The following is a 22,988-nucleotide window of genomic DNA, read 5'->3' as shown; positions in this document are numbered from 1 at the left end:
AACCCGTGCTTTGTCTACCTCGCTTACCCCGACATCGGATATCGCAAGGTAGCAGGTAGAGAGCTTGGGCATTGCTCTGCTGCAGGTGCTCGTACACACTCTCCAACTCGGCTGGCCCGCAATGAAAGTGACAGAAGTACCTCAGCAAAATGGGCTCTTAGCCTCTTTCTCAATGAGTCAACGTCCCAACGATGTCTTTCGCGCCGCACCACTCGGAAGCCCACAGGCTGCATAGACAATCTTCCCGAACGGATTCCGTGCATATGGCAGCTGCAGCTGCAGCTGCAGGAGCTCGGTCCGCCTGCTTCCTTCTTCACGGCCAGATCCCCCGATCCCCCGGGCAGACCAAATATTCGACCAGACCTGAGTGACTTGACTTCGCGCCCATCGTATAGAAAGCGACGGGGCCGTATACAAAGTACCCTTCTTAATCTGGTCTGGTCTGACTCATACTTACATACATAACTACATTAGACTTGAAGATCTCGTGATTCCTTCTTCTCTTCTCTTCTACTTATCTAACGCCTGTGTAAAGATTATGGAAATGTACACGTACTTTATATGTCTATTAGCTAGCTGCGTCCTTGTTTTTCTTTATACATCCCCTTTTTTTTTTCTCTTCTTGTTTTGGTCGGAGCAGAAAGGATAAGAACAAAAGGACCTGGACTGGATATAGCGGTGTACAGTACAGCGACAGCGCAATGTATCTTGGAGATGATTGTTTAGAGCTGATTCGATTCGTATTTTACATTGAACCACATTGTTTATAACTGGACAATTTGCGAGACTTGCAAGAATGGGACTAATGAGTATCCATAGGGTATCCATAGTAGGGAACTAAGCGGAGAGCGGAGAATAATGTGCAGAAGTACGGAGTACATAAGTTGTGTAATTGGGGAATCGTCGGCGATGGGACTACCTGAGGGCTAGCACTATTCCTACAGTAGAAAGAGCAAAGCTGGTAAGCAAGCAGCTATTATGTTCCAGTTCCAGGTTCAAGTTCCGTTCAAGTGCACGGTACTCTAGGTCTAGCTAGGGCCCAAATAACCAGACTATTCATCACGGGTCGGTCGATTTCGCAACTGTTCAATCGCAAAGCAGGGTATTGTACATTGTACATGGAATCCTCGAGGTCAGATCACTTCATTCACTCTCAATTCAGTCTAGTTCGCTATATCTCACAATCCACATTCACATCCCACATCACAAATTTTCGTCACCCCGCAAGGTGAGGCCAGGCCAGGCACAGAGTACAGCAGCGCACGAGCACAAATGCAAGAGCAAAAGTGCTTATCAAACAGTGCTTGGACCTTGTCGATGCGGGTTGCCTACTCAACTTGCTAGTTGGTGTTGGTATTAAGCAGGGGACTTTTGGCGACGACCACGTCCCGCACGTAAGCAAACATCTCACGTGGTTTGCTGAGGAACACACTGTGTCCTGCGCTGCGGAAGAAATGGTATGTTACACCGCGCTCTGAGGCCCATTTTCCAGCCTCGTCCGTGGAAACACTGCTCTCTGGAATGTGGCTCGAAGTTTGGTTGTTGTTGTTGTCGCCGTCAGGATTGGGTGGTATTTTGGGAGCCGCGTTGTCCGAGTAAAAGGACCTCGTTATTGGTGAGGAGAACCCCTGCGCGCCGTTCCAGGTCATGTTCTGAAGCGTGAGTACCGCACTGAAGTGGTTCAGCAGGAAGTCGTACTCGCCGAAGTAGACGTGTAGGGAGATGTTGTGCGATGTGACCAGGTCTGGAAGGATGGTGTCCACGGAGCCTTGGGTCGATCGGAGCCAAGGGCTGAAAGGACATCAGTGCTACAAGATAGGAACGGTGGTGCTGTCGGAGGGTTAGCGCCGGCGCTGGTTGAACCGGACGAGTTTGAGGCTGATGGTAGCACTTTCAATGCAGCTTGGACGTCGGCTTGACCAAAGTACTTCATGACCAATTCGATGATCGATGGTGCTTGGTCCATGAATGATATCATATACATCAAAGTCTGCAACGTGCGAACCCAGGTAATTTGACGCTGTGGAGAAGGTTGCACAGGATCCGTAGCAGGAAGAGTGAATGGCAGCGTAGACTTCTGGTGTTGTTGTGTTTGGGCTGCATGTCTGGTCGTAAATGTTACTAAAACCGCCTTCGGGATTGCCAGGTACAATCAAGGCTTGTCGTCGTGGGAACTGAGCTGCTTCTTCCAAGACTTCATCAAAGCCGCAGGTTTTGCTTGCTTCCGTAAAAACATCCAGAATATCATCCAGTATCTGAAGTACGGACTGATGCGATGCCAGGTATCTCTGTATCCTAGCAGAGATAGCAGGAGCATTCCCCATGGATCCATCTCCAATGGTCATAGACTGGAGATTAAGCGGGAACGAATCTTGATTGTCAACAATGGCAGAGGCAAAGTATGGTATATATACACCGGCCCAGGACTCTCCGAACAAATGCAGCTGCTTCGATTGCAGGTGGGGGAAGTGGGCGAAGAACGACTGCAGCCAGTCGTAGAAGTGGGTGGTAACAACGCCATTGTCCACGGCTGGGTAAGGCTCGCTTGCAGTTGCGTACCCCGTTCCAACGGGCTGGTCGACATAAAGGACATGTCCAAATTTGGTCCAGGAATAGGGATTAGCAACCATGCGAGTTGTATCCCCGTCAAATGAAATTGGACCATTTCCGGTCGTGAGTCCGATCAACGAAGAGCAACCAGGGCCGCCATTGAACCAGATAATCAGATTGTCGTCATAGATAGTATCTTCTACTTCAAACAGCCAGAAGAACAGAGAGATCCCTGGGTCAGTGTGAGCAACAGGCAGCCGCCCAGCCCGGCTGGGAGGGAGTGGAGGTCCGCCTGGCAGGGGACCGACTTTGAACTGGGAGACGTCCGGAGCTCCGTATGCTGGACCCAGAAATGAGAACGAGGCTGCCGCCAAAGCAAGATACTTGGAGAGCTGCATGATTTTGGAGCAATAGATTGAGCCAAATTGATGGGCGAAAGGAGGGTGTAGCAACGGTCGTCGGCCGGTCCTATATAGAATTTGCGGTGCGGGATGACCTCAGGAAAAAGAAAAAGAACACAATATACATGGTTCACCACGCGAAATAGAATGAGCCCAGAGGGCCTCATGGTAATGAGCGCTGTCCATAACCTGGTGTCAGTAGAGTGTATGGCTTATTGATTCCAGAATAGGATGTTCAAGCGGGCGCCATTGTTGAAAGAGCTGTCCCAGGCTATGGATTAGACATTTGAGATTGGGACAAGCCAGGGTCGTCGAGCTTCATGGCCTTTCAGAGTTCCTAAGCAATAATGAGAGGCTCCTAATTTTCAGTTGAGCTCATGGGCATGGATATGCGGTCGTTGTTGCTACACCTTTCAGTCAGTTCGGTCAGTATGTGAACTTCACACCCTTGTGCTTGAGTTCTTTTGTTGACACATTGTCATGAGACTTTCATAGATTGGCTAATAAAGTCAAGGCCTCTGAGACATTAAAGTCATGCGCCATTGATGGGTTGAGAGCAATTGAGGAAGAAAGAAGAGAAGTCCAGGAGAGAGAAGTGAAAAGGTAATGAGATGCCAGTAATGCCTCAGGCAGAAACCACCTGACGGTCCCGTGACAGGCTCATACCGTCTTGTTCCTTGTCACTCTGGCGCTTGTTCTTCTGGGGCTCTATCGCCTCATCTTCGTCTTGACTGTGCTCAAGTGATCTTGCAGTACGTCATACAACTTCAGTAGACGATGAACCGTCCCTCTCCCGCGCCACCCCCGCACTCTGATGAGATCGTACGTCGTGACGAAGCGGTGCTCTATCGAGATAGGCTCTTGTCCGCCCTCCTTTTCGCTTTCCTTCATTCAGCCCTAATGAGGTACCAATGACAGAACGAGAGGAGCGATCGCATTGTCAGTGCTTTGCCGTCTGGACAACGGAGCGGGACACAGTGTGGTTTGAAACAAGGACACCGCTGCTTCGTGGCGAGCTCTGGAACGTAAACAACTGGGTTTTCAACCAAATAGTCCCCATCGGCGTCAATCCGTTGTGAGAATGAGGCGGCCTACCATGCGCTCTGTGAAGATTAAGTCGAGACTGCGAAAAGTGAGGCGTTAGACAACCAACTCTGCCGCTCCCTATTCGTGTGCGGCCCCAAGGGCCCCAACCACATGATGGTCTGAAAGACTTTCACTTCGTACGCCGTTCGCGAGCGATTTTGCCATCCATCCTTTGACAGACGTGGATTCAGCTTGGATATCCAGGGCTTGACGGAAGATATGCATCGATTGAAGGTCATACTGCGGCGAATTTGCGCCATGTTGCTTGCCAATCGCACTAGAAGCCCCGACCCGTGGCAATCGGCCAGGCCTCGACTTGACTCAGTGCTCACGCATAGCCACAAATCGGCGACCCCTAATGCGCGGGCTGATGGCAGCATTGCAATTGAGGCTTCCAGCGCCACGCAGCACGAGAGCCACAAGCTGTTTTCAGGAGTCGGTACGGGGTACCGGTAAACCCACCCAACACGGCGTGTAACGCGATAGTCTACCACGAATCCCGCAGGAGTCGCCCGTGACCCTCAAATACTTAACCGAAATGTCGGTGACAAGAATGGGTCTCCGCTGGGGCTTTAATTATAGATTTACAACTCAATTGCTCGGGAGGCCCGCCAACCCGCTAGGCCGCGACAACTCAAAACTCACCTTCTGAGATGAAGCTGAAGGACAGTGTAAGCGGACGGAATCAGTAAGAAAGGCAACAAATCGAGGGAAGCGAAAGATTGTATACAGAAGTAGTCGGTTTTGAAACGGGGAGGAAGCCGGTCGGCGACTAAGTACTCGGCATGTTCCGAGGGGGCGGCAGCTCGATGAAAACGACCAGATATTCGAGAAATCAGGAAGCTTTTGGTAAGGCGACAAAATGTACGCGGGACAGTTGGGAATGGAGCCAGCAGCAGCAGGAATGCGCGACGATTGTCCTTCTGTGAGAAAAAGCAACGGACGTGATCTCCAATTGTCCTCTGCAAAGGACGGGAAGTTGCATCCTCTCCGATTGCCTGGTGCTGCCGCTTGGAGATCAACTTGCGATCCCTTTTTCAACCTTTCCTGGGCCCTTGAGGGCTGGATCGTGATTCCCGAGGGAGGAACATTGACGAACCATCAACCATCCAGGAGTTGCATTCCAGATCAAGTTCGGTAGACGATTGTTTCAGGGATCCCAGTGGGCACCGGTGCTCTAACAGATCTATCACAATCTGACCCGTTTTCGGATACAAGCAGAGTCTGTGTGCAGTGACGCCTTGGCCTGCCATCACCCATTATTGACCACTGTCCAGCCTCTTCCGGAATCGTCTCCATGCCCACAGGGATATCTCCTTATGGCCACCCTCACTCCACCGTCAATCCGAGGCTTCTCCTGCAAGCAGTCTCAAAGCCTCACCTTTTCTAGTCTTTATTTCAGTTTCCGATTCGCCTGAGGCTTGTCTTTTTAGACTTTTTACATTCCAATCGCTGTTCACATCGCCTATGTTGACGACTGTTGTCTGATCTCAGTAATAATAGACCGCCCCTTCTTTATCTGCTCCTTCTTGCTATACACTGTCTCTTCGTTTGCATGTTTAAAGCAAAGTATGTCTTTCTTCACCTTGTCATTGGTTATAACAGTGCGCCCTGGTCCCAGCTCCTTCCCTGTCTGCCTCTGACTCTTTAACGGTTAGCTGCTACTGCCAGTCTGCCACTGCCTCTGCCCAGTGCCACTGACAACTAAGTTATACTCTTCCCGCTAGAGCAGCAGGCGCCTTTGTTTGCTTGCCTCCCTTTGACCTGTCTGGGCTTTGCCTGCATCTTCCCTTTCTATTTCTCTCTGTTGCCTTCCCTCCTACTCCTCCGCCCTTAAGCATTCTTGTCCCTTGATCTGGGCTTTCTTACTGTTGCTTTCTTTTTCGCTTTCGCCAGGTGACTCTTTCTGGACCAAAAAAGGGCACAGTTGCAACGGGCGAAACGCGCGGGAAATTATCTCCCACTATTGAGTCTATTCTTCTCAGGGCATAATCAATTGCCCTACTTGGATGCGATCGGCCGTCCTTGTGTCTGCAGGTAAGTTTATTATTTCTCACTCCCCTACCTCGCCTTGTTTCTTCTCCCACCTCCAGGCAAGGACTGAATCGCTGACCGGAGGGCTGCAAAGGGATCTATTCTATCCTTCTCGTTGGTTGATCGACCCGACAACCGGGTAAGGGTCACTGACAGTGCCTTGCATCCAGGAGAAAGGGCATGCTCGTGACCCTGACAACTGCTTAGCGTGTTGCAACGGCCCTTGATCTTAATTCTCCTTTGATTCTAGTATCTCCGACTATCCTCCGCGAACCCCTCTCCACCGCCACGTCAGGCATCGTGAGTCAGGTGCGAATGGAAAATGGATTGTCAGAAGACCAAGGAAGCCCGTCGCGATGCGCCGGGCCAGCAAGAAGAGGGCACAGATCGTCCTTTGTATAACGGTCAAGGCCATTCCAAGAATTCGCCCAAAAACGATTCCCTATCGCGCAACTCGGATGCGAGGAATACGAAGGAAACAACCGACGCTGGTCACCGGCCGCAGGGAGATGGCTTGTACACCCAGAATACTCACCAACCTTGGCTTTCATCAAGCTCGTCGAGGGCTTCACCATGCGCTTGCTCTCCTTCGTCTAGAGCGATACCCATACCTTCGGCTCTCGGTCTTGGTCCCAGAGAAACGAACCTCTTGGTCACAGCGAACAGGTATCCTCCGGTCACGAAGAGCACACTAAGCGAGCTCGATCTACCATGCATCATGGGAAATATCAATCTTCGTATGGATGCCAACTTCGACCGCGATCTACATTTCAAACCCGACCTCGACGGTGAAAAAGGCAGGAAGAAGCGCAGAGATGCTAGGGAATATTGGGAAGCGATGGCGTCGGAAATCAGTGTATATGCCTTCTGCCAACGAGATGACCGGCCTAAGGAACATCATAATGAGGGATCAAGCTTTGAACCCCGACTTCCGGCCCTATTTGAAACCCTTCAAGATGTGCTGAAGACTCTTGTGCCGGAGCGTGACCACCCCAACATTATGGAGAACCTCGAAGTGGCACTGCTGATGCAGCAGATCCAGAAAGGAGTCCTTGACATGGTGGTGATAGCAAAATGGCTTGCAGCGCTCCTCAAAACACATTGTGCACCTATGCGCGATGAATGGGCAGACACTATGGTGAGGCAGGTCTCGTCAGGTTCACAAAGACAGGATGCAGGAGAGATTGTTAGCGGTCTCCGGACTTTATTTGCCATCCTGGAAGCCATGAAGCTGGATGTTGCAAACCATCAGATCCGAGCATTCCGTTTCCTTTTAATCGAAGACACCATTCCTTTTCTTCAGGAGTATTGGAGAAACAAGATTGAAAGGGACGGGTTCCAGGTGGAATCCTCTCTGCTATGGTACCAGAGCATCCGGGAGCACGAACTGCGCAGGATGAAAAATCCCGCGCAAACCGACGGCTTTTGGCCGCTTTCGCTTTTGTTTCAAGGACTGACCGAGACATTGCTTGACTTCCACGCCCCGGACGCAGGGTTCCCGGACACTTTCGGTTTCGACTCGGAGCGGCTATGGCAGCTGCGAGCAGGGCTGCAAAATGCCATCAATCTTGACATTTGCTGGTCCGTTTTTGAAACCTTTGTCCACAACTATCGGCGATATGCTCCTCCGTCGACACAGACGGAAGCCACTTTTCGGTCTCGGATTGGAACTTTGATGGAGGAAAACGAAGATTACATTCGGGGGTCTCCTCAATGGTTGAAGAACGTGCGCTGTATCGCCCTGGAGATTGCGCGATTTGTGAGCACAGAGTGCTGCGGCGATGGCACAATCATGGATGAAGTCATTGGCCCAATCGAAGCACATTTGGAGTGGCACCTGTTGAACGAGAGAGGCCATTTGTTTCAGTACTCTCAGAACTCCGTCCGTGAGAAGTTGCTGGAGGCCACATTCAGTACAGCCAAGAAATACCTTAACATGTCGCCGCTTGCCATCTGTGAGTCGCAACGGCTGCCTTCGCATCCATCCGCCGAGCAACAGTACGACATTGAGCGGATCGCAACGCGTCTGGCACACATTGGTGTGCTGCATTGGAGGGTATGGGCACCCCTGCTCTACGTGCGCGACAGCGTACCTTCCACCGAGGAGTCGATGTTCCAGCCGGAAACTGAAGTGGCGTATGACCGCCTCCCACTTTAATATGCTGCTTTCACGTCTACGAGTGTTGCAGCCTCGATCATTTCTACCCTCATCTTTTCTATGTTTGTTAGCATTGCAGTTTAGCGTGGCATGGCGATCTCACGACTGGCGTCCGGGCATATATCACGTTGGCGGAGTCGTTTCGGTCCTGTTATTTGGAATAGACCATTCTTTTGAGTCATAATTATGTACGATAAGACTAATGCGTACCTTAATTTACCTTATGTTTGAAGAATATGTTTTCAACCTTAGGCCCGCGATGCCGCAAGTATCAAACTCGCAATGGAATGGCCAACCACCAAACATACACTGCCCATATATTCTAAATCCCAGACGCTAACCCCAGTCCTCCTAATATGAACCAAGTCACAAACAAAATAAGGTCTCATTTCCGAAGAAACCCCGACAGCCTCGCCTTGCACGAGGTTCAAAGTATACGGCGTAAGCAGTAAGCACTAAATCGTGATCTGCATCAGAAGTATAAGTGTAAGTATTAGGTTATCACCTTCAGGGCCATGCACCATATCAGAGACAGAGATCTCGAGGCTGAGGCTGAGGCTGAGTATGAAGGCAGCCTTGCCTTGCCTTGCTAGGGCTGAGGGTTGAATGAGGGTGAGGCTGAGGGCTAATCTTGATCAAGCCTTATGTTGACTTCATTGTAGCTAGCCCTAGGAGCTACAGTAGCCTTTTGGCTGTTCGTTGTTAGTCATTGGCTTGCGTTGTACTTGTATGATATGAGTATTTCAGAGAGAAAAGGAAATGGAATGGAATTCCGATACTATTTGAGAACGAGAGTGCAGCTAGGCATTGATTGCTAGTTCTGGGGGAGAAGGAAGGAGGGGAGTCCATGGATTGGGGGAAGGAGTGGGATGGGAGATGGCGGAGGAGATCGATCCATGGAAAGGGATATGTAGGTACCTAGATATCACTGGAGTTCGGAAGCACTAGGGACTGACTGATTGAGTGTGGTTAAGAGTCCTCCAGATTGTTTGTACTACTCCTGCTCTCTAGTTAGCATGTTTCACGTTTTGAATGAAAAACAGTTACATCGTGCGGTTTCTACCTCAACTTATTCTCCCTGGTAAGACTTCTGGTTATATACTAGAATAATGCAGGCAATGTATATTCTTACGTAACTATACCAGCATAACTGAAACATAAAATTCCCAACGCGATAACAGCAACGCCCCTTGACATTAAGTACACGAACAGAAACCACCAGCACAGCATTTTCTTCCAAAAGCTCTAATCTATCATATTCCTTGCATCTTCAGGCAAAGCAAAAGCAGAAGCAGAGCCAGAATCTGCAAGGGTGCAACTACCTTCGGCTCTCAAAAGTCCTCACCTCATCTCATCTACAACCCCAACTCTGTCAACTCCAATCTATTCTATTCCCCATGTCAGGATGGCTCGATGGCCTCAAATTGAAGCAACTGCAGGTGATAGCCAAAGAAACCGGTCTCAAAGTCTCGGGGCCTAAAGGGACTCTCATCTCGAGGCTCGAGAAAAATCTAGCCGAGCACGGCGCTAGAAGGGCTCAAGAACACCTCAAGACGCCCGCAGGCTGGAACAGTAAAACGATTATTGTGCCGGGGCCGAAAGTAGATGCAAAGAATATCATCAGTATCGACATGGGGGTTCGGAACATGGCGTTTGCTGTTTTCCAGGTACGTGGGACGCCAACTGCCTCTGTAGTCGACACGTTTGAGAAGAGGATGAAGAAAAAAGAAGGAGGGTGTGAGAAAAAGGACATGAGGGTGTGGAGGGAGAGGTTAAAAAGGAAGAAAATAGAGTTGAGGGCCTGGCAGGAGGAGAAAGGAGAGGGGGGGGGGGAGGAAGAGGAGGATCCATATGGGGATTGGATAGTGGAAAATGAGACAATGATATTGCGCGCCTGGCGCCATTTCTCTCTCCCGACGGACCGGGGTCTCCCGCAATTCAGTCGGTTCCTCGACGGGGAGAGCCTGGGGTCAAATGGACCAGCTGATGAATTTTCGTCCCACGACGACGACGACGTCCCCGGATCTGCCGAGAACAGCGACGTGGAGACAAAACCAGAAGCGCAAGAAACGGAATTCGGAGAGGAAGTGAAGACCTTCGCACCGTGGATCTATGCAGCCCACGCGAACGTGATACTCACGCAATTATTTGCCCGGTACCAGCCAACACACATCCTCATCGAGCGCCAGAGGTTCCGCTCTGGTGGTGGTGCTGCAGTGCAAGAGTGGAGTTTGCGTGTTGGTGTTCTTGAAGGGATGCTTTGGGCCGTGACGCATAACTTAATCACTGCCAAGGCCAAGGCACGAGATAAAAACTTTCATCCGCCGAGGGTACTTGCGATTGATCCAGGTAGCGTCGCGCGATTCTGGGCTCCTGACGCTGATGCCGACTCTGCCCTGGAGGAAGACGGAAACAACGCGAACAACGCGAAACAAACGGCCAAGAAGACCACAACCGGTCGCGAAGGCAAAAAACTCAAAATCGACCTTGTTGGATCCTGGCTCCAGAACGACGCTTTCGACATCTCTGCCATGGACTGCACGCCCGAGTGGGTGGATGCTTACCTGACGAAATGGAACAAGCCTTCCGGCCGGTCACGAATCTCCAAAGCAGCGGTCGAATCCGAAGCTGCGGTTGAGTCCAAAGCATCAATTGAACTCAAAGCACCAGTCAAACCCTCAGCAGTCCTTCAGCCATCAGAACCAGACTCGTCAGAATCACCATCGACCGATCCACCAAAAACCCCCCAAAAACGCGCTCCTAAACCCAAACCCCCCATTGAACTTCCCAAACTCGACGACCTCGCCGACTGCCTCGTGCAAGCGGTAACATTCCTAGAATGGGAGCGGACAAAGACACGCCTGTTCCTGGAGGGCAATGCATACAAAGAATATATAGAGGAGCAAGCAGAGAAGCGTCGTTTTAGAGAGAAGAGGAAAACGGAGAGGCGGGTTTCTATACTAGACCAGGCGGCGAAGCATCTTGATTCTCGGTCTCGTGGGAGGAAGAAGAAGGCGTGAATGATGAACGGACGTTGTTGAATAAGTTGATGTATTTGAATTAGGAAGGAACGTGCCGGTTGGGACGATGTCCGGCTGCGCGAACTCTAGCCCCGTGAGCTTCAGGAGGCTCAATTAGAATTTATACTGTACTATAGGTAGCTTGCGAGTTTCCGCATTATAATAAAACCTTGGGTTACTGACATTCCGCAGGCAAGTTTACCCATGGAGTCGAGGTAAGTGCCAAATCAGATGCCATCTATTGGCTACGTTACCAGATACATGCAGTTTATCTACGGAGGGAATTGCTGTGGCTCGAGTATGTATGATGCTAAGGCCTAAATGAATGACAATGCAAGTTGACGGTCGTCAAGCGTGATGAATGGCTTTTAACTTAACATACATACAAAGAAGTAGACAAGAAAAAAGGGGTTGAGAAAAGTGTAGATTCCGAAGACTTTCGTTCGGATCCACTTGAGCGAAGAGAAGTAAATCACAGGAAAAGGCACGCGGTAAAGCAGGTAGATCTAAATGATACGTGGTGGTTGTGCGTGATAATGAGCAAGAAATGGTACATGTGCTCGTTGGTATCCTGATACCTGGTTCACGGTTCCCATCTCATGCCCTTGGTTTTGTTGTCGACTCCATCTTCAGCAGTTTAGAAGATACCGCGGCGCCAGGCCGTGGGGATGGGCTGGCGGCTGCTGGTCACGAAACCGCTGGGGGAGGGAGTGGGCCATGTGCCGTTGATGGGACGGGAAGGGAAGGGGAGGGGAGTGGCAGAGGGAGTGTAAGAAGGCTTGTACGACTCAGAGTCATCCTCTTCCTCCTCGCAGTCCTCATCATCATATTCCTCATCATCCTCATCCTCATCGTCAGAGCCGGTGCTGGCGCTGCCGGTAGGGGTGGCAGCAACGTTCTCGTTGGTGTCGGGCGAGGTGATGGAGCCGGTGGCAGAAGCAGTCGAGTCAGCAGTCACGGTGACGGTGAAAGATTGGGTGACAGTGACAGTCTCAGCAGCGCAGCTAGCAGCATCTTCCTCAGAGCCAGAGCCAGAAGAGCCAGAGCCAGAAGAGCCAGAGCTGGAAGATCCAGAGCCGGAGCCAGAGCCGGACTCGTCGGAGCCAGAGCCGGTGCTAGAGGCGCCAGTGGGGGTAGCGGCGACGGAGGTGACAGTGTAGATGTTGGTGGTGGTGGAAGTCAGGGTGGTGTCAACACCAGATCCGCCAGTAGCGTCAACTCCTGTGGCAGTCTGAAACAAGTTAGCATTGTTATTCGTGCTATATCAAGAATAACTTACCTCGTAGACGGTAGAAGTGCGAGTGGAGGTCTTGTGGATGGTGGTGGTGACAACCTTGGTGGTGGTACCCTGGCTAACGGTGTAGATGGCGGTCTCAACATCAGAGTCAGAACCTCCACCGACGGTAGCAGTGCTGGTAACAGCAGGGGGCTGAACAGTGGCGGTGACGACGCTGGTCTGGGGAACACCAGACTCATCGGTCTCGGTGACGGTCACGACCTCGGTGCTGGGAGCAGCAGTAACGTAGAAGGTGCTAGCTCCAGGGGTGGGAGTGACAAGAGCACAGGTAGGGCAAATAGTTGTCGTAGAGGTGATGGTGCTCGTGGAGAGAGTGCTGGTCACAGTCTGGTAGACGGAGCTGCCAGAGGAAACGGTGCCAGTAACGGGGCACCAGGTGACGGTGGTGTAGACAATCTCGGTGGTCACAGAGGGGGCCGGGGTAACGGCAGCAGAAGACTCTGGGTGGGCGCTGGTGGGGATGACGGGGACAGAGGAAGAGGAAGTGATAGCCGGGGGGGAGGGAATCACAGGAGTAGAGGGAGCCGCGGGGACAGCGGGAGTCGAGGGCTCAGAGGGAACCACTGGGGCGGAGGGACTAGCAGGCGCAGATGGAACAACCGGGATGGAAGCAGTGTCCGAGGGGACAGCAGCAGTTCCAGTAGGGACTTCGGGGGTCTCGGTGGGAGTTACGGGGCACCAGGTGGTAGAGACCTGGATTGTCGAGGTGGTCACAGAAGTTGAGTCAGCAGGGCAATCCGTGACGGTCTCAGCACATTGTGTGATCGTAACCTCACTAGTAGTGTACACGGTTGAGAGGGTGAACGGAACAGAGCTGCTGCCAGGCTGGCTCGAGTAGGAGGTGGTAGGAGGAATGACAGGAGTCTCAGTCGGGACAGCAGGCACAGAGGGCGAAGCGGGCTGAGAGGGAACCGCCGGGACAGAGGGAGTCTCAACGGGGACCGCAGTCTCGGTAGAGGGAGCCGCTGGGACGGAAGAAGTAGCAGGCTCCGAGGGGACCGCGGGCTCAGAGGGAGCAGCAGGCTGAGAGGGAACCGCCGGGACGGAGGGGGTCTCAGAGGGGACCGCAGTCTCGGTGGTAGGGACAGCAGTCTCAGTGGTAGGGACAGCAGCGGTCTCACTGGTCTCAGCAGGGGGAACCGCGGTATCAGAAGGAACAACGGACTGAGTCGCAGAGGTAGGGAAGACAGTCACAGTGTCGGTGGTGCTGGTGGACTGGTCAGGGGGAGGACCCGTGGGGTGGACGGCTCTGCGATGAGCGTGGTTGACGCCGTGAGAAGCCTCGCCGGCAACAGCCAGGGCACCCAAAAGGGCAACAGAGAGCTTGGAGGTGAAGCGCATTGTGTTGGCACTGACAAAACTGAGTGTGTTCTTGTAAAGAGAGTGCTGGAGAGTCGGCTCGAGAGAGTGGAAGCGAAGTCAATTCGCTGGAAAGAGTGACTTGGATAGAATGAATGAACGTGTCTCTGACACTGGAGTTAGAGAACGAGGGAGCAGACTCTACCAGAGAGAATGGGAAGATGATGAGGGAGAGAGGGAGAAGAAAAGAAGAAGAGAGGAAGGAGAGGTAAAGAAAGATGGCGCGGCGGTTTGATTAAATCTGGAGACCAGCGAATCTGAGACGGAGATGGCCTCGGCGGCCCCAATGGCCAGACCACGGAGTATATTATTACTTATGGCCTCCAGGATCTGCTATTGTTACATCTGGCTTAAAAGGGACAATATAGATTGTTCTGAATCATGTATGTATATGAGGCATCTGGTGTTCAACACAATGCAAGTAACACTCCAAGTCAGTAAGTGATCTTGCCATAAAGACTCGACTCTGAATCACGCACAGTGCTCACTGCTCAATCTTGCAACCGAGCCAAGTGGGACTCCGAGGAAGTGTTTCATCTGTTTTGCCCCTCCACTTGCGCCTCAGCCTTCATCACCTCATCTCCTGAGCGGGAGGGCAATCATATTACTATTGAGTGCACACAAGGTACATCAAGTCTGGTCGTCGTCATTGTCTCGCGGTGACACTGCTTTGATACGTATTCTTCTCCTGGATTCTGTTCCTGGCAGCCCACGAGGATCGCTGCAGGTCCAGGCCACCATCTGGAGTAGCGTCGATCATGATGGCAATCAACCGTGGTATCAGTGGAGACAACGCACCACCGCGAAGTGATAATGCTGTGTTCCCCTTCTTCTTCGAACACGGCCCAATCTTGCGTTACTGACAAATGATATCTCTGGCGCCTCTTGTTCCTGCATATATTGAACAGGTGTGACATAGATGGGCTTGTTGGCTTGGCTGAGCTGACAGAAGGACCATCAGCGCTACGGTTTCATCGAGTGAACGTGCACCGTTGGGCCTTCGGGAGTCGGCGTCTCCAGATTGCTCAGCCACTGAGCCACTTCATCTCGCGGAGAAGCCAATTGCAGTCTAGCACCGACCAGCTAATTTCTACATGTCCACCGCGGGAATTACAGAGTCGAGAGCTCAGGAAGGAGATTAAAAACAGGCCTAGTGCAGACAGATCTTGTGTTGTTGCCTGTTGTTGGCCGTCCACTACGTCGGGCGCCTCGGCATCTCATAGTAGACCGTCTAATATGCCTCTTCCATAGTCAGGGATATCAATACAAGGCTGATTGACGATTGTCTCATCTTAAGGTACCTGCATGTGCTGAGATCTCGGCTTCTCACCTTGAAACCCCCAGTTCCAAGGGTTCAGACCTCAGTGTCTGAATTTCATCATAGCGCCCGCCGTTGTGGTTGAACAATGATGCCCCGCACGGCAGAGCAACGGCTCCGACCCTGGACCTGAAGTCACAACCTTGTCACAGAAGACTCACCCTACAATCATATTATCATCCAGAGCCTAACACAATGGCTTCCGTCTCCTCGTTCCAGACAACCCAAGAACAATGCCGTTCAGCCCTGAAACGCTTCCTCGACTCACACAAGGATTTCGAAGTCATCACCTCCGTTGCCCGCGCGGGCCTGGACCCGTCCCCGCCCTCAGAAGCGCACACCCAGGGCCTCCTCTACGTTCTGGACTCGTCCTTTAACCCGCCGACAAAGGCGCACGAGCACATTGCTGGATCAGCAATTGTCGAGAATCGGTCACAACCCGTCTGGGGGAAACCGTCCCGTGTTTTGCTTCTCCTCGCGACGCAGAATGCAGACAAGCCGTCTCAGCCGGCGTCGTTCGAGGACCGGCTGATTATGATGCAGTTGTGTGCGAGGGATCTTCAGAAGTCGATGTCTTCGCTCGTGGATGAGATCAATTGTCCTGTGGTTGATATCGGCGTGACGAAGAAGCCCTACTTTGTTGATAAGGCGACGGCGATTGAGACGGCGGGGGTGTATCCTTCTGAGCTGCAGCAGGTTCATTGCACGGGCTATGATACGCTAATTCGGATATTCAATACCAAGTACTACCCGCCGGAACATGTCCTCGCCCCGCTAGAGCCCTTCCTCTCGAAGCACAAGCTCAGAGTCACCGTGCGGCCGGACGATGAATGGGGTAGTCAAGAGCAGCAGGAGGCCTACGTTGAAGATCTAGCTCGGGGAGGTCGCGAGAGCGAAGGGGGTAAACGAGAATGGGCAAAGCAGATTGAGATCGTGGAGGGGAGCATAGTTGAGAAGCGACCCATCAGCTCAACAAAGGCGCGAGAAGCTATACAGGGAAATTCCCAGGATCTGGACTGGTTGGTACAACCGTCCGTCCGCGAATTTGTGCTCTCGCAGAAGCCGTATTCGGGGTAAATTTCGCTCAATAGATGAAATAGACATTGCCGTCTCATGTACAGGCAACAGCAGTAGTAATACATATGATAGACACAATACCAACCAAAAGCCAACTTGAACACCATTCCATGCCCATGGTCACGTCATATAGTACATCCCCAAACCACCCACTCCCCCTCCCCATTCCTTCTGTCTAGAATTGAAAGATTCTACTCCTCCTCATCCTCCCTCTTCCCAAGCGTATAAGCCAATCCACCACCAACCATGTTCCCCAACGCCAGCGCCATAGTAGCCCCCCTCGTAATCCCCCTAGCACCCCACCTCTTCATAAGCGGCTGGCGGCGCCGACTCGCAAGCAACAGGTACAGTCCCGACCAGGCCGCGCTAATACCCGCGCTGTCCGTCTTGAAGTCGTTTAGGTTAACGTAGCTGGTGAAGAGCAGGACTGGGGGGAAGAGCATGGGGAGGAGTTGGAAGGGGCGCGCATATTGGGCTGTTATTAGGGTTGCGAGGAGGGTTGGGGGGAAGGGGTTTTCTAGATGTCGTTGATTAGTATTTCATGAATTGAGAAAGGCGTGGAGGGATCAAGATTGTAAAGTTGACTTACCTCCCCAAGCTCGGAACTTCTGGATGAGCGTTTGCTTCGCTTCTTCTGTGGTGGATTGATTGGCCATTGTGAATTGTATTTTTTTTTTGAGATCCGTAGTTAAAGGATGTAAAGTTGTAATTGAATTGAATCTGACGTTCAGTTGTGACGCAAACTGCATGAAACTCGAAGACTTGAGTTGAAGCTGTAGATGAACTCAATTCACCGCCCACAATACCACGACCGGCAGTGGCCGAGCAGAGGGCAAGATGCCGGGCTGGAAGTGGCCTTAGCGCAGAACCAAACCTCGCCGTCTCACCACGTTTATCAGTGCCAGATCTCCGCCACAGTCTCCGGCTTCGCTTGGTTTCTGCTGTCACATTTTGGTTGGCATATTGACCGGACAACCCGCCATTTCCTATCGCCCGGAGAAGTTCTGCCGTCTTTACAAAAGCAAAAGGGAACCTCATCTCCTCGACGGAATCTCCGACAATCGCCCCTCTCGATTGATAGCGACCAGGCCGCACGCCACTGCGCCGACTTTAAACAAAACTGTGTCCTCGCCGACCCCGAATCTAATAGGCTGCACAAATCAACAAAGTGTGCAGAAGCGACACCATCACCTAATACCCCATTTCAACCCTCCAGGCCTGCAAGGCCTCAACGGGACAAACCCAAACAATCACAACAATGGAGCACAACCAAGGGAACCAAGACCGGAAGTACACGCCGGAGCAGAAAGCCGCCGTGATTCGGATACGAAAATGCAGTGCGACGGCATTTTACGAGATTCTCTCGCTCGAGAAGACGGCGACGGATAGTGAGGTCAAGAAGGCTTATAGGAAACTGAGTCTTGTTACGCATCCGGATAAGAATGGGTATGAGGGGGCTGATGAGGCTTTCAAGAGTTAGTTTACGACGTACCCTTGCCCCGAGATGGGTGGGCTATGGCTATTGGAGACTCGGCTAATGTTCATTGTGTAGTGGTGTCGCGCGCTTTCCAGGTTCTGTCGGATTCGGACAAGAGGTCGCGGTATGATAAGTTTGGAGGGGACCCGGATAGCAGATTCCAGCCGAGTGCTGGTCCTTCTGGCGCTTCGCCTTTCGGCGGTGGATTCGGCGGTGGTGGATTCCCTCGCGGAGGACCGGGATTCGAGGGCGAGATTTCGCCGGAGGAGTTGTTTAATCAATTCTTTGGTGGTGGGCTTGGTGGTGGATTTGGCGGGCCGTTTGGTATATTTCGCTTCAACGAGGTATATGGATGACCACTAATTCTTTCTAGGTGGTACGCCGTTCGTCTTCAACATGGGAGGCGGCCCTGGCTTTAGGGTTCATCAGTTCGGAGGCAACCGACCTCGAAGACGGCCGCGCGAGGCCGATGGGCAGTCCGAGCCTATGCCGTCTCTGGCGGCTACATTCCGACAACTTCTGCCTCTGATTCTCCTTTTTGTGCTTCCATTACTCTCTTCCCTGTTCTCAGGCGGCGGCTCGACGGCCTCCGGCCCATCCTATCGATATGACCCGATACCCCCTCACACGCAGCAACGAACAACACCCGAAATTAAGATAGATTACTACCTTAACCCGAAAGACGTGGCCGATTTCAGCTCGCGAGAATTCCGAAACCTGGATAAGCAGGTGGAAGTGGACTATGTTAAGAAGCTGAGGTATGAGTGCGAGAGCGAAATCATGGCTCGCGACCGCATGATCCAGGACGCCCAAGGCTGGTTCTTCCCGGATGTAGAGAAGATGAAGGCCGCAAGAGCAATGGAGCTGAAGAGCTGTCGGAAATTAGATACGCTGCCCTTGAAGCGGAAGTACTAGTTGACGAGCAGGAATTCGGAATCCATGGGTTGGCTGCTTGTATGTAATTGTCTTCTGCTTCACCTCTATCATTATTACTACGTCTTGTGCAGATATTGGCGTTGCATGGATAATGTCTCAATCCCGGCATCAATTTTCTCTACGATCAAACTAGAGCTTTTTAATTTTGAAACTAAGACAGGCCGGTTGCAGTAAAGTAAACAAGTGATGATGCGGACAAAGCCCCCGGGCAGTCAGACTGACTTAGTAAGAAATCAATCAATCATTCACTGCGGCGAACCCCAGAGACCATCACAGAACCTCCGCCAACCCCAATCACTTGCATTTCACTTATTACCCCGGCTGGCCCTTCGCTTAATTGATTTTTTTGGGTCCTCGTCTCTTTTGGCTCGCTTTATCGTTACTTAGAGCCTGCCTTCATTCCTTAACGCATTCACTGCCGAGTCTGAAGCTCAAGCTCAAAGCTCTCTCGGAGCGGCTCGCATCGATTCCCGATCGCCCAGTATGGGAGATAACATCTCCGAGGCGGAGAGGGTGCGTTTGACTCTACATACGGAATATGTTTTAGCTTGCTAATTATGAATCCAAAATGTATAGATCCGCATGAAGCGTCTCGCAAAACTGTCCAACCCCTCACCGTCAAACGAAGGCAGCGAGCAGCAGCAATCATCCGGGACGTCTACCCCTCCAGCCACAGAATCATCAACATCACAACCCAGCAAGCCGGCGCCCACGCGACAAGACTCCGGCGCCTCAGAAGGAAAACGCATCAAAATCACCCCGCCCTCACACCCCCAGCCCAAGCCCTCATCCGCATCCAACACCCCAACAGCCGCCTCACCAGTAACGAAGACAAGCACCCCGCGCTCGTCAACGCCCAAACCAGAAGACACTCTCGAAGCCTTTGCAGACAGAACACTATGCGCCGTTTTCAAATTCACGCTAGACGAAAGCAAGACGAAGGATATCCACGGCGCAAGATTGTTTTCCTTGCCTGGCGTGCGGAGCGAATTGCAAGATCAGGGCCGTGAGTTGAAGATCGATACTTCTGTTTTGGATCAGGCGCTGCTGGAGGCTGCGTCGCAGCAGCCGGATGGGAAACCGTTGGATTATTTACTGCCTTGCTGGAAGAGGGTCACGAGATTGCACAAGGGCTTTAGGAAGGCGCGTGCGGGTGATCCGAAGTTTGAGGTTATATGTGAGGCGAGACGGTTGTGTATGAGTTATGCTGTGTTTGCGTTGACTATGCCGGAGATGTTTGGGTGAGTTTCTTGATATGGTTATCAGAGGGTAGCGGATTTGGAGACTGACTAGGTGGTTAGAATTGACCCGACGGGACGTTCGCCCATCAAATCGTATCTGCTGTTGGACCCGGAGGATGACAAGGGTGTGGATCTTGAGTTCTTGAGCGAGGCTGTCAAGCGGTTTGAAGAGGATGAATCCGTCAAGCCTGCTTTCATTGCCGCCGTTGAGGAATTGAGTCGGGAGCTCTCCTCGATGAGCATTGGCGATGACTACAAGCCTTATGTGACAGTATGTCTATATTCTATCACTTAACAAGGGCGATGCTAACCTCTATAGGCCCTGCGAAACCTGGTCCGCCACTCCGCGATCGCCGCGGCCATCACAGAATCAGACATCTTCAATGCCTCACGAGATCCCGCTACATTTGAGCAGGATACCCTTCTCGGGCCATGGTTCCATCTTTCGCCTCTTCAGGCCAACTCTACCCTGTCGTTCTTCTCGAGCCCCAAGACAAGAGACCAGGGTTATATTCTCAATGCACAGCAGTCCATCCGGATGGTACAAAGTTTGTTGAGCTCCGATCTCCTAGACATCATCAATCATATGGTTCGCGCTTCGGCGGATGCCAGAAACAGGGTGTTGGATTGGTTTGCTGCGGCCTTGAACATCAACCACAAGCGGAGGGCTATGCAGGTTGACCCCAACACAGTCTCGTCAGATGGATTCATGTTCAACCTCACGACGTGTTTAGATCAACTCTGTCAGCCGTTTATGGATGCGAACTTCACGAAGGTAGGATGTTCTAGATTTCGACACAATCAGACACCTCTAACAGCGTCTAGATCGACAGGATTGATATCGGATACCTGCACCGAAACCCTCGGGTTGACATGAAGGACGAGACGAAAATCAACGCCGATCAGCACGCTTCCGATGAATTCTATACAAAAAAGTCCGAGGGCACAAACAACTTCATCACCGAGATCTTCTTCCTGACTGTTGCTGCTCATCATTACGGTAGCGAGTCATTGACATCCAAGCTGGAAACGCTGGACAAGGATTTGAAATATCTAGAGGCTCAAATTGCCAAGTTCGAGGCGGAGCGGCCCAAGTTCACCAGCAACCCCGTGCAACTCAGACTGTTCGAGACGCATTTGAAGAGGTACAAGGACAAAGTCGACTCAGGGCTTGCTCTGAAGTACAGTCTTCAGGGTGTGCTGTTCGACGACCAATGGCAGTCCCTGTCCATGCAATTCATGCAATACGTCGTCGTTTGGCTGCTCCGGGTGGCATCAGGCAAGAACTTCCCGAAAGAGAACCTTGTCTTGCCCCTCCCAGATCAACCACCCGAGGTCTTCAAGTGTCTCCCTGAATACTTTGTGGATGACATCGTCAGCAATTTCAAGTTCATCATGTGGGCCATGCCGCAGATCATCACTGCCACACGAGCCGATGAGCTGGTCATGCTTTGCATCGCGTTTTTGGAGAGCTCAGATTACATCAAGAACCCCTACCTCAAAGCAGGTCTTGTTTCGATTCTGTACCGCGGGACATGGCCTCGTCCCGGTGGTGCAACCGGTGTGCTGGTTGACCTGCTCAACTCCATGCCGTTTGCCAACGAGCACTTGCTTCACGCTTGTATGAGATTCTACATTGAAGCCGAGCACACGGGCGCTCACACCCAGTTCTACGACAAGTTCAACATTCGGTACGAGATTTTCCAGATTATCAAGTGTGTCTGGCCTAACACGATATACCGGGCGAAGCTCCTCAACCAAGCCAAGCACCATGTTGATTTCTTCGTGCAATTTGTCAACCTTTTGCTTAACGACGTGACTTATGTTCTGGACGAGTCGTTTGGTAATTTTAAGACAATTTACAACACCCAGCTGGAACTGCGCACAGAAGGTGCTTCTATGGACCCCACGGAGCGACAGGAAAAGGAAGAGCGTCTTACGCAAGCCCAGCGAAGCGCCAAGTCCTACATGCAGTTGACCAACGAGACGGTGTCCATGCTCAAGCTCTTCACAGAAGCTCTAGCAGAGTCATTCACTATGCCAGAAATCGTCCAACGCTTGGCGGACATGCTTGACTATAACCTGGACGCTATGGTCGGCCCCAAGAGCTCTAACCTGCGTGTAGAGAACCTGCACGAATACGGCTTCAGACCACGAGCTCTGCTCAGTGAGATCGTCGACGTATACCTGAACCTAATGGGCAGACAGAGTTTCATCACAGCAGTCGCCCGAGATGGTCGCTCTTACAAGCCCGCCAACTTCGAAAAGGCCGCAGAAATTCTCCGCAAGTGGTCCCTTAAGGGTCCTGATGAACTCAAGCGCTGGGACCTCCTCCGTTCCAAGGTCCAAGCCGCCAAAGCAGAGGACGAGCAGGCTGAAGAAGACCTCGGAGAGATTCCAGACGAGTACCTTGATCCGCTAATGTACACACTCATGGAGGACCCTGTCATTCTTCCTGCATCGAGAATGTCCATCGATCGCTCTACCATCCGTTCTCACCTGCTGAGTGACCCTCACGATCCATTCAACCGTGTCCCATTGACAATGGAGGATGTTCTACCTGGTAACCTTACCCCTCACCTTTTGTACGACAGACACTAACATGACCTTAGACACCGAACTCAAGGCCAAAATCGAGGAATTCAAGCGATCAAAGATTGCAGAGCGACGAGGAGGAGCACAGGGCCAACAAGCCAGCGACGCGATGGACACGTCGACAGGCTGATTTGATTACACGGCTTAATTATAGCATACTGCAGTGACGGAATAGCATGAATCATACACGTACCTGAATGGAATGCTTATGCATCATGACAGCATTGTATTGACCCTTTGTTTTCCTTGTACCCCGTAGTACAGCGTCACGTGCGGCCACTGACATCACGATCATCTTAAGCGCGATCTGATCGATCTTCCTCCTTGGTTGTTCCTGTTTCCTGCAACTATTTATCTTGATCTAGATCCTGTTGCGGGTAGATTGAGATATTTTCCTGATGAAAATAATTTGGCAAGCTTCAGATTGAGAGTTTCAAGG

At 51.7% G+C, this 22,988-nt stretch overlaps 8 protein-coding genes across 8 annotated transcripts; 4 read left to right on the top strand and 4 right to left on the bottom strand.

The window, feature by feature from the left end:
* Positions 1-1,084: 1,084 nt before the first annotated feature.
* Positions 1,085-2,948, bottom strand: cp9 (putative serine carboxypeptidase; the record flags this gene model as incomplete). Its single annotated transcript, XM_073775586.1, has 3 exons — positions 1,085-1,791; positions 1,824-1,956; positions 2,006-2,948. The coding sequence occupies 3 exons, from the start codon at positions 2,946-2,948 to the stop codon at positions 1,341-1,343; spliced, it is 1,527 nt and encodes a 508-aa protein (XP_073627722.1). The 3' UTR covers positions 1,085-1,340.
* Positions 2,949-3,953: 1,005 nt separating this feature from the next.
* On the bottom strand, positions 3,954-4,608 carry BDV14DRAFT_71869 (uncharacterized protein). The gene has a single exon (XM_073777367.1). The coding sequence runs from the start codon at positions 4,415-4,417 to the stop codon at positions 4,064-4,066; it is 354 nt and encodes a 117-aa protein (XP_073627721.1). The 5' UTR covers positions 4,418-4,608; the 3' UTR covers positions 3,954-4,063.
* Positions 4,609-6,393: 1,785 nt separating this feature from the next.
* BDV14DRAFT_190025 (T-complex protein 11-domain-containing protein) lies at positions 6,394-11,249 on the top strand (the record flags this gene model as incomplete). Its single annotated transcript, XM_073771284.1, has 3 exons — positions 6,394-8,202; positions 9,669-9,966; positions 10,096-11,249. 3 exons carry the CDS (start codon positions 6,394-6,396, stop codon positions 11,247-11,249), a joined length of 3,261 nt encoding a protein of 1,086 aa, XP_073627720.1.
* A 935-nt stretch (positions 11,250-12,184) lies between these two features.
* On the bottom strand, positions 12,185-14,030 carry BDV14DRAFT_71781 (uncharacterized protein). Its single transcript, XM_073777363.1, has 4 exons — positions 12,658-14,030; positions 12,529-12,543; positions 12,463-12,480; positions 12,185-12,280 (listed from the first exon to the last, which is right to left on the bottom strand). Exons 1-4 carry the CDS (start codon positions 13,885-13,887, stop codon positions 12,269-12,271), a joined length of 1,275 nt encoding a protein of 424 aa, XP_073627719.1. The 5' UTR covers positions 13,888-14,030; the 3' UTR covers positions 12,185-12,268.
* Positions 14,031-14,884: 854 nt separating this feature from the next.
* On the top strand, positions 14,885-16,396 carry BDV14DRAFT_71834 (nicotinate-nicotinamide nucleotide adenylyltransferase). Its single transcript, XM_073777365.1, has one exon. It carries the CDS (start codon positions 15,419-15,421, stop codon positions 16,298-16,300), a length of 882 nt encoding a protein of 293 aa, XP_073627718.1. The 5' UTR covers positions 14,885-15,418; the 3' UTR covers positions 16,301-16,396.
* A 95-nt stretch (positions 16,397-16,491) lies between these two features.
* Positions 16,492-16,956, bottom strand: BDV14DRAFT_200565 (uncharacterized protein; the record flags this gene model as incomplete). Its single annotated transcript, XM_073773541.1, has 2 exons — positions 16,492-16,817; positions 16,890-16,956. 2 exons carry the CDS (start codon positions 16,954-16,956, stop codon positions 16,492-16,494), a joined length of 393 nt encoding a protein of 130 aa, XP_073627717.1.
* A 226-nt stretch (positions 16,957-17,182) lies between these two features.
* Positions 17,183-18,908, top strand: BDV14DRAFT_174173 (J domain-containing protein). Its single transcript, XM_073768857.1, has 3 exons — positions 17,183-17,775; positions 17,853-18,101; positions 18,151-18,908. The coding sequence occupies exons 1-3, from the start codon at positions 17,559-17,561 to the stop codon at positions 18,690-18,692; spliced, it is 1,008 nt and encodes a 335-aa protein (XP_073627716.1). The 5' UTR covers positions 17,183-17,558; the 3' UTR covers positions 18,693-18,908.
* An 11-nt stretch (positions 18,909-18,919) lies between these two features.
* BDV14DRAFT_174159 (ubiquitin-ubiquitin ligase UFD2) lies at positions 18,920-22,819 on the top strand. Its single transcript, XM_073768856.1, has 6 exons — positions 18,920-19,226; positions 19,290-19,954; positions 20,015-20,225; positions 20,274-20,729; positions 20,780-22,517; positions 22,567-22,819. The coding sequence occupies exons 1-6, from the start codon at positions 19,197-19,199 to the stop codon at positions 22,677-22,679; spliced, it is 3,213 nt and encodes a 1,070-aa protein (XP_073627715.1). The 5' UTR covers positions 18,920-19,196; the 3' UTR covers positions 22,680-22,819.
* Positions 22,820-22,988: the final 169 nt, after the last annotated feature.

The sequence above is a fragment of the Aspergillus stella-maris genome (genome assembly GCF_047715825.1).
Source record: "Aspergillus stella-maris strain CBS 113639 unplaced genomic scaffold BDV14scaffold_30, whole genome shotgun sequence".
Taxonomy (NCBI): domain Eukaryota; kingdom Fungi; phylum Ascomycota; class Eurotiomycetes; order Eurotiales; family Aspergillaceae; genus Aspergillus; species Aspergillus stella-maris.
Note: the sequence above shows the minus strand (reverse complement) of the source record. Positions and strands in the feature narration are given on the sequence as shown.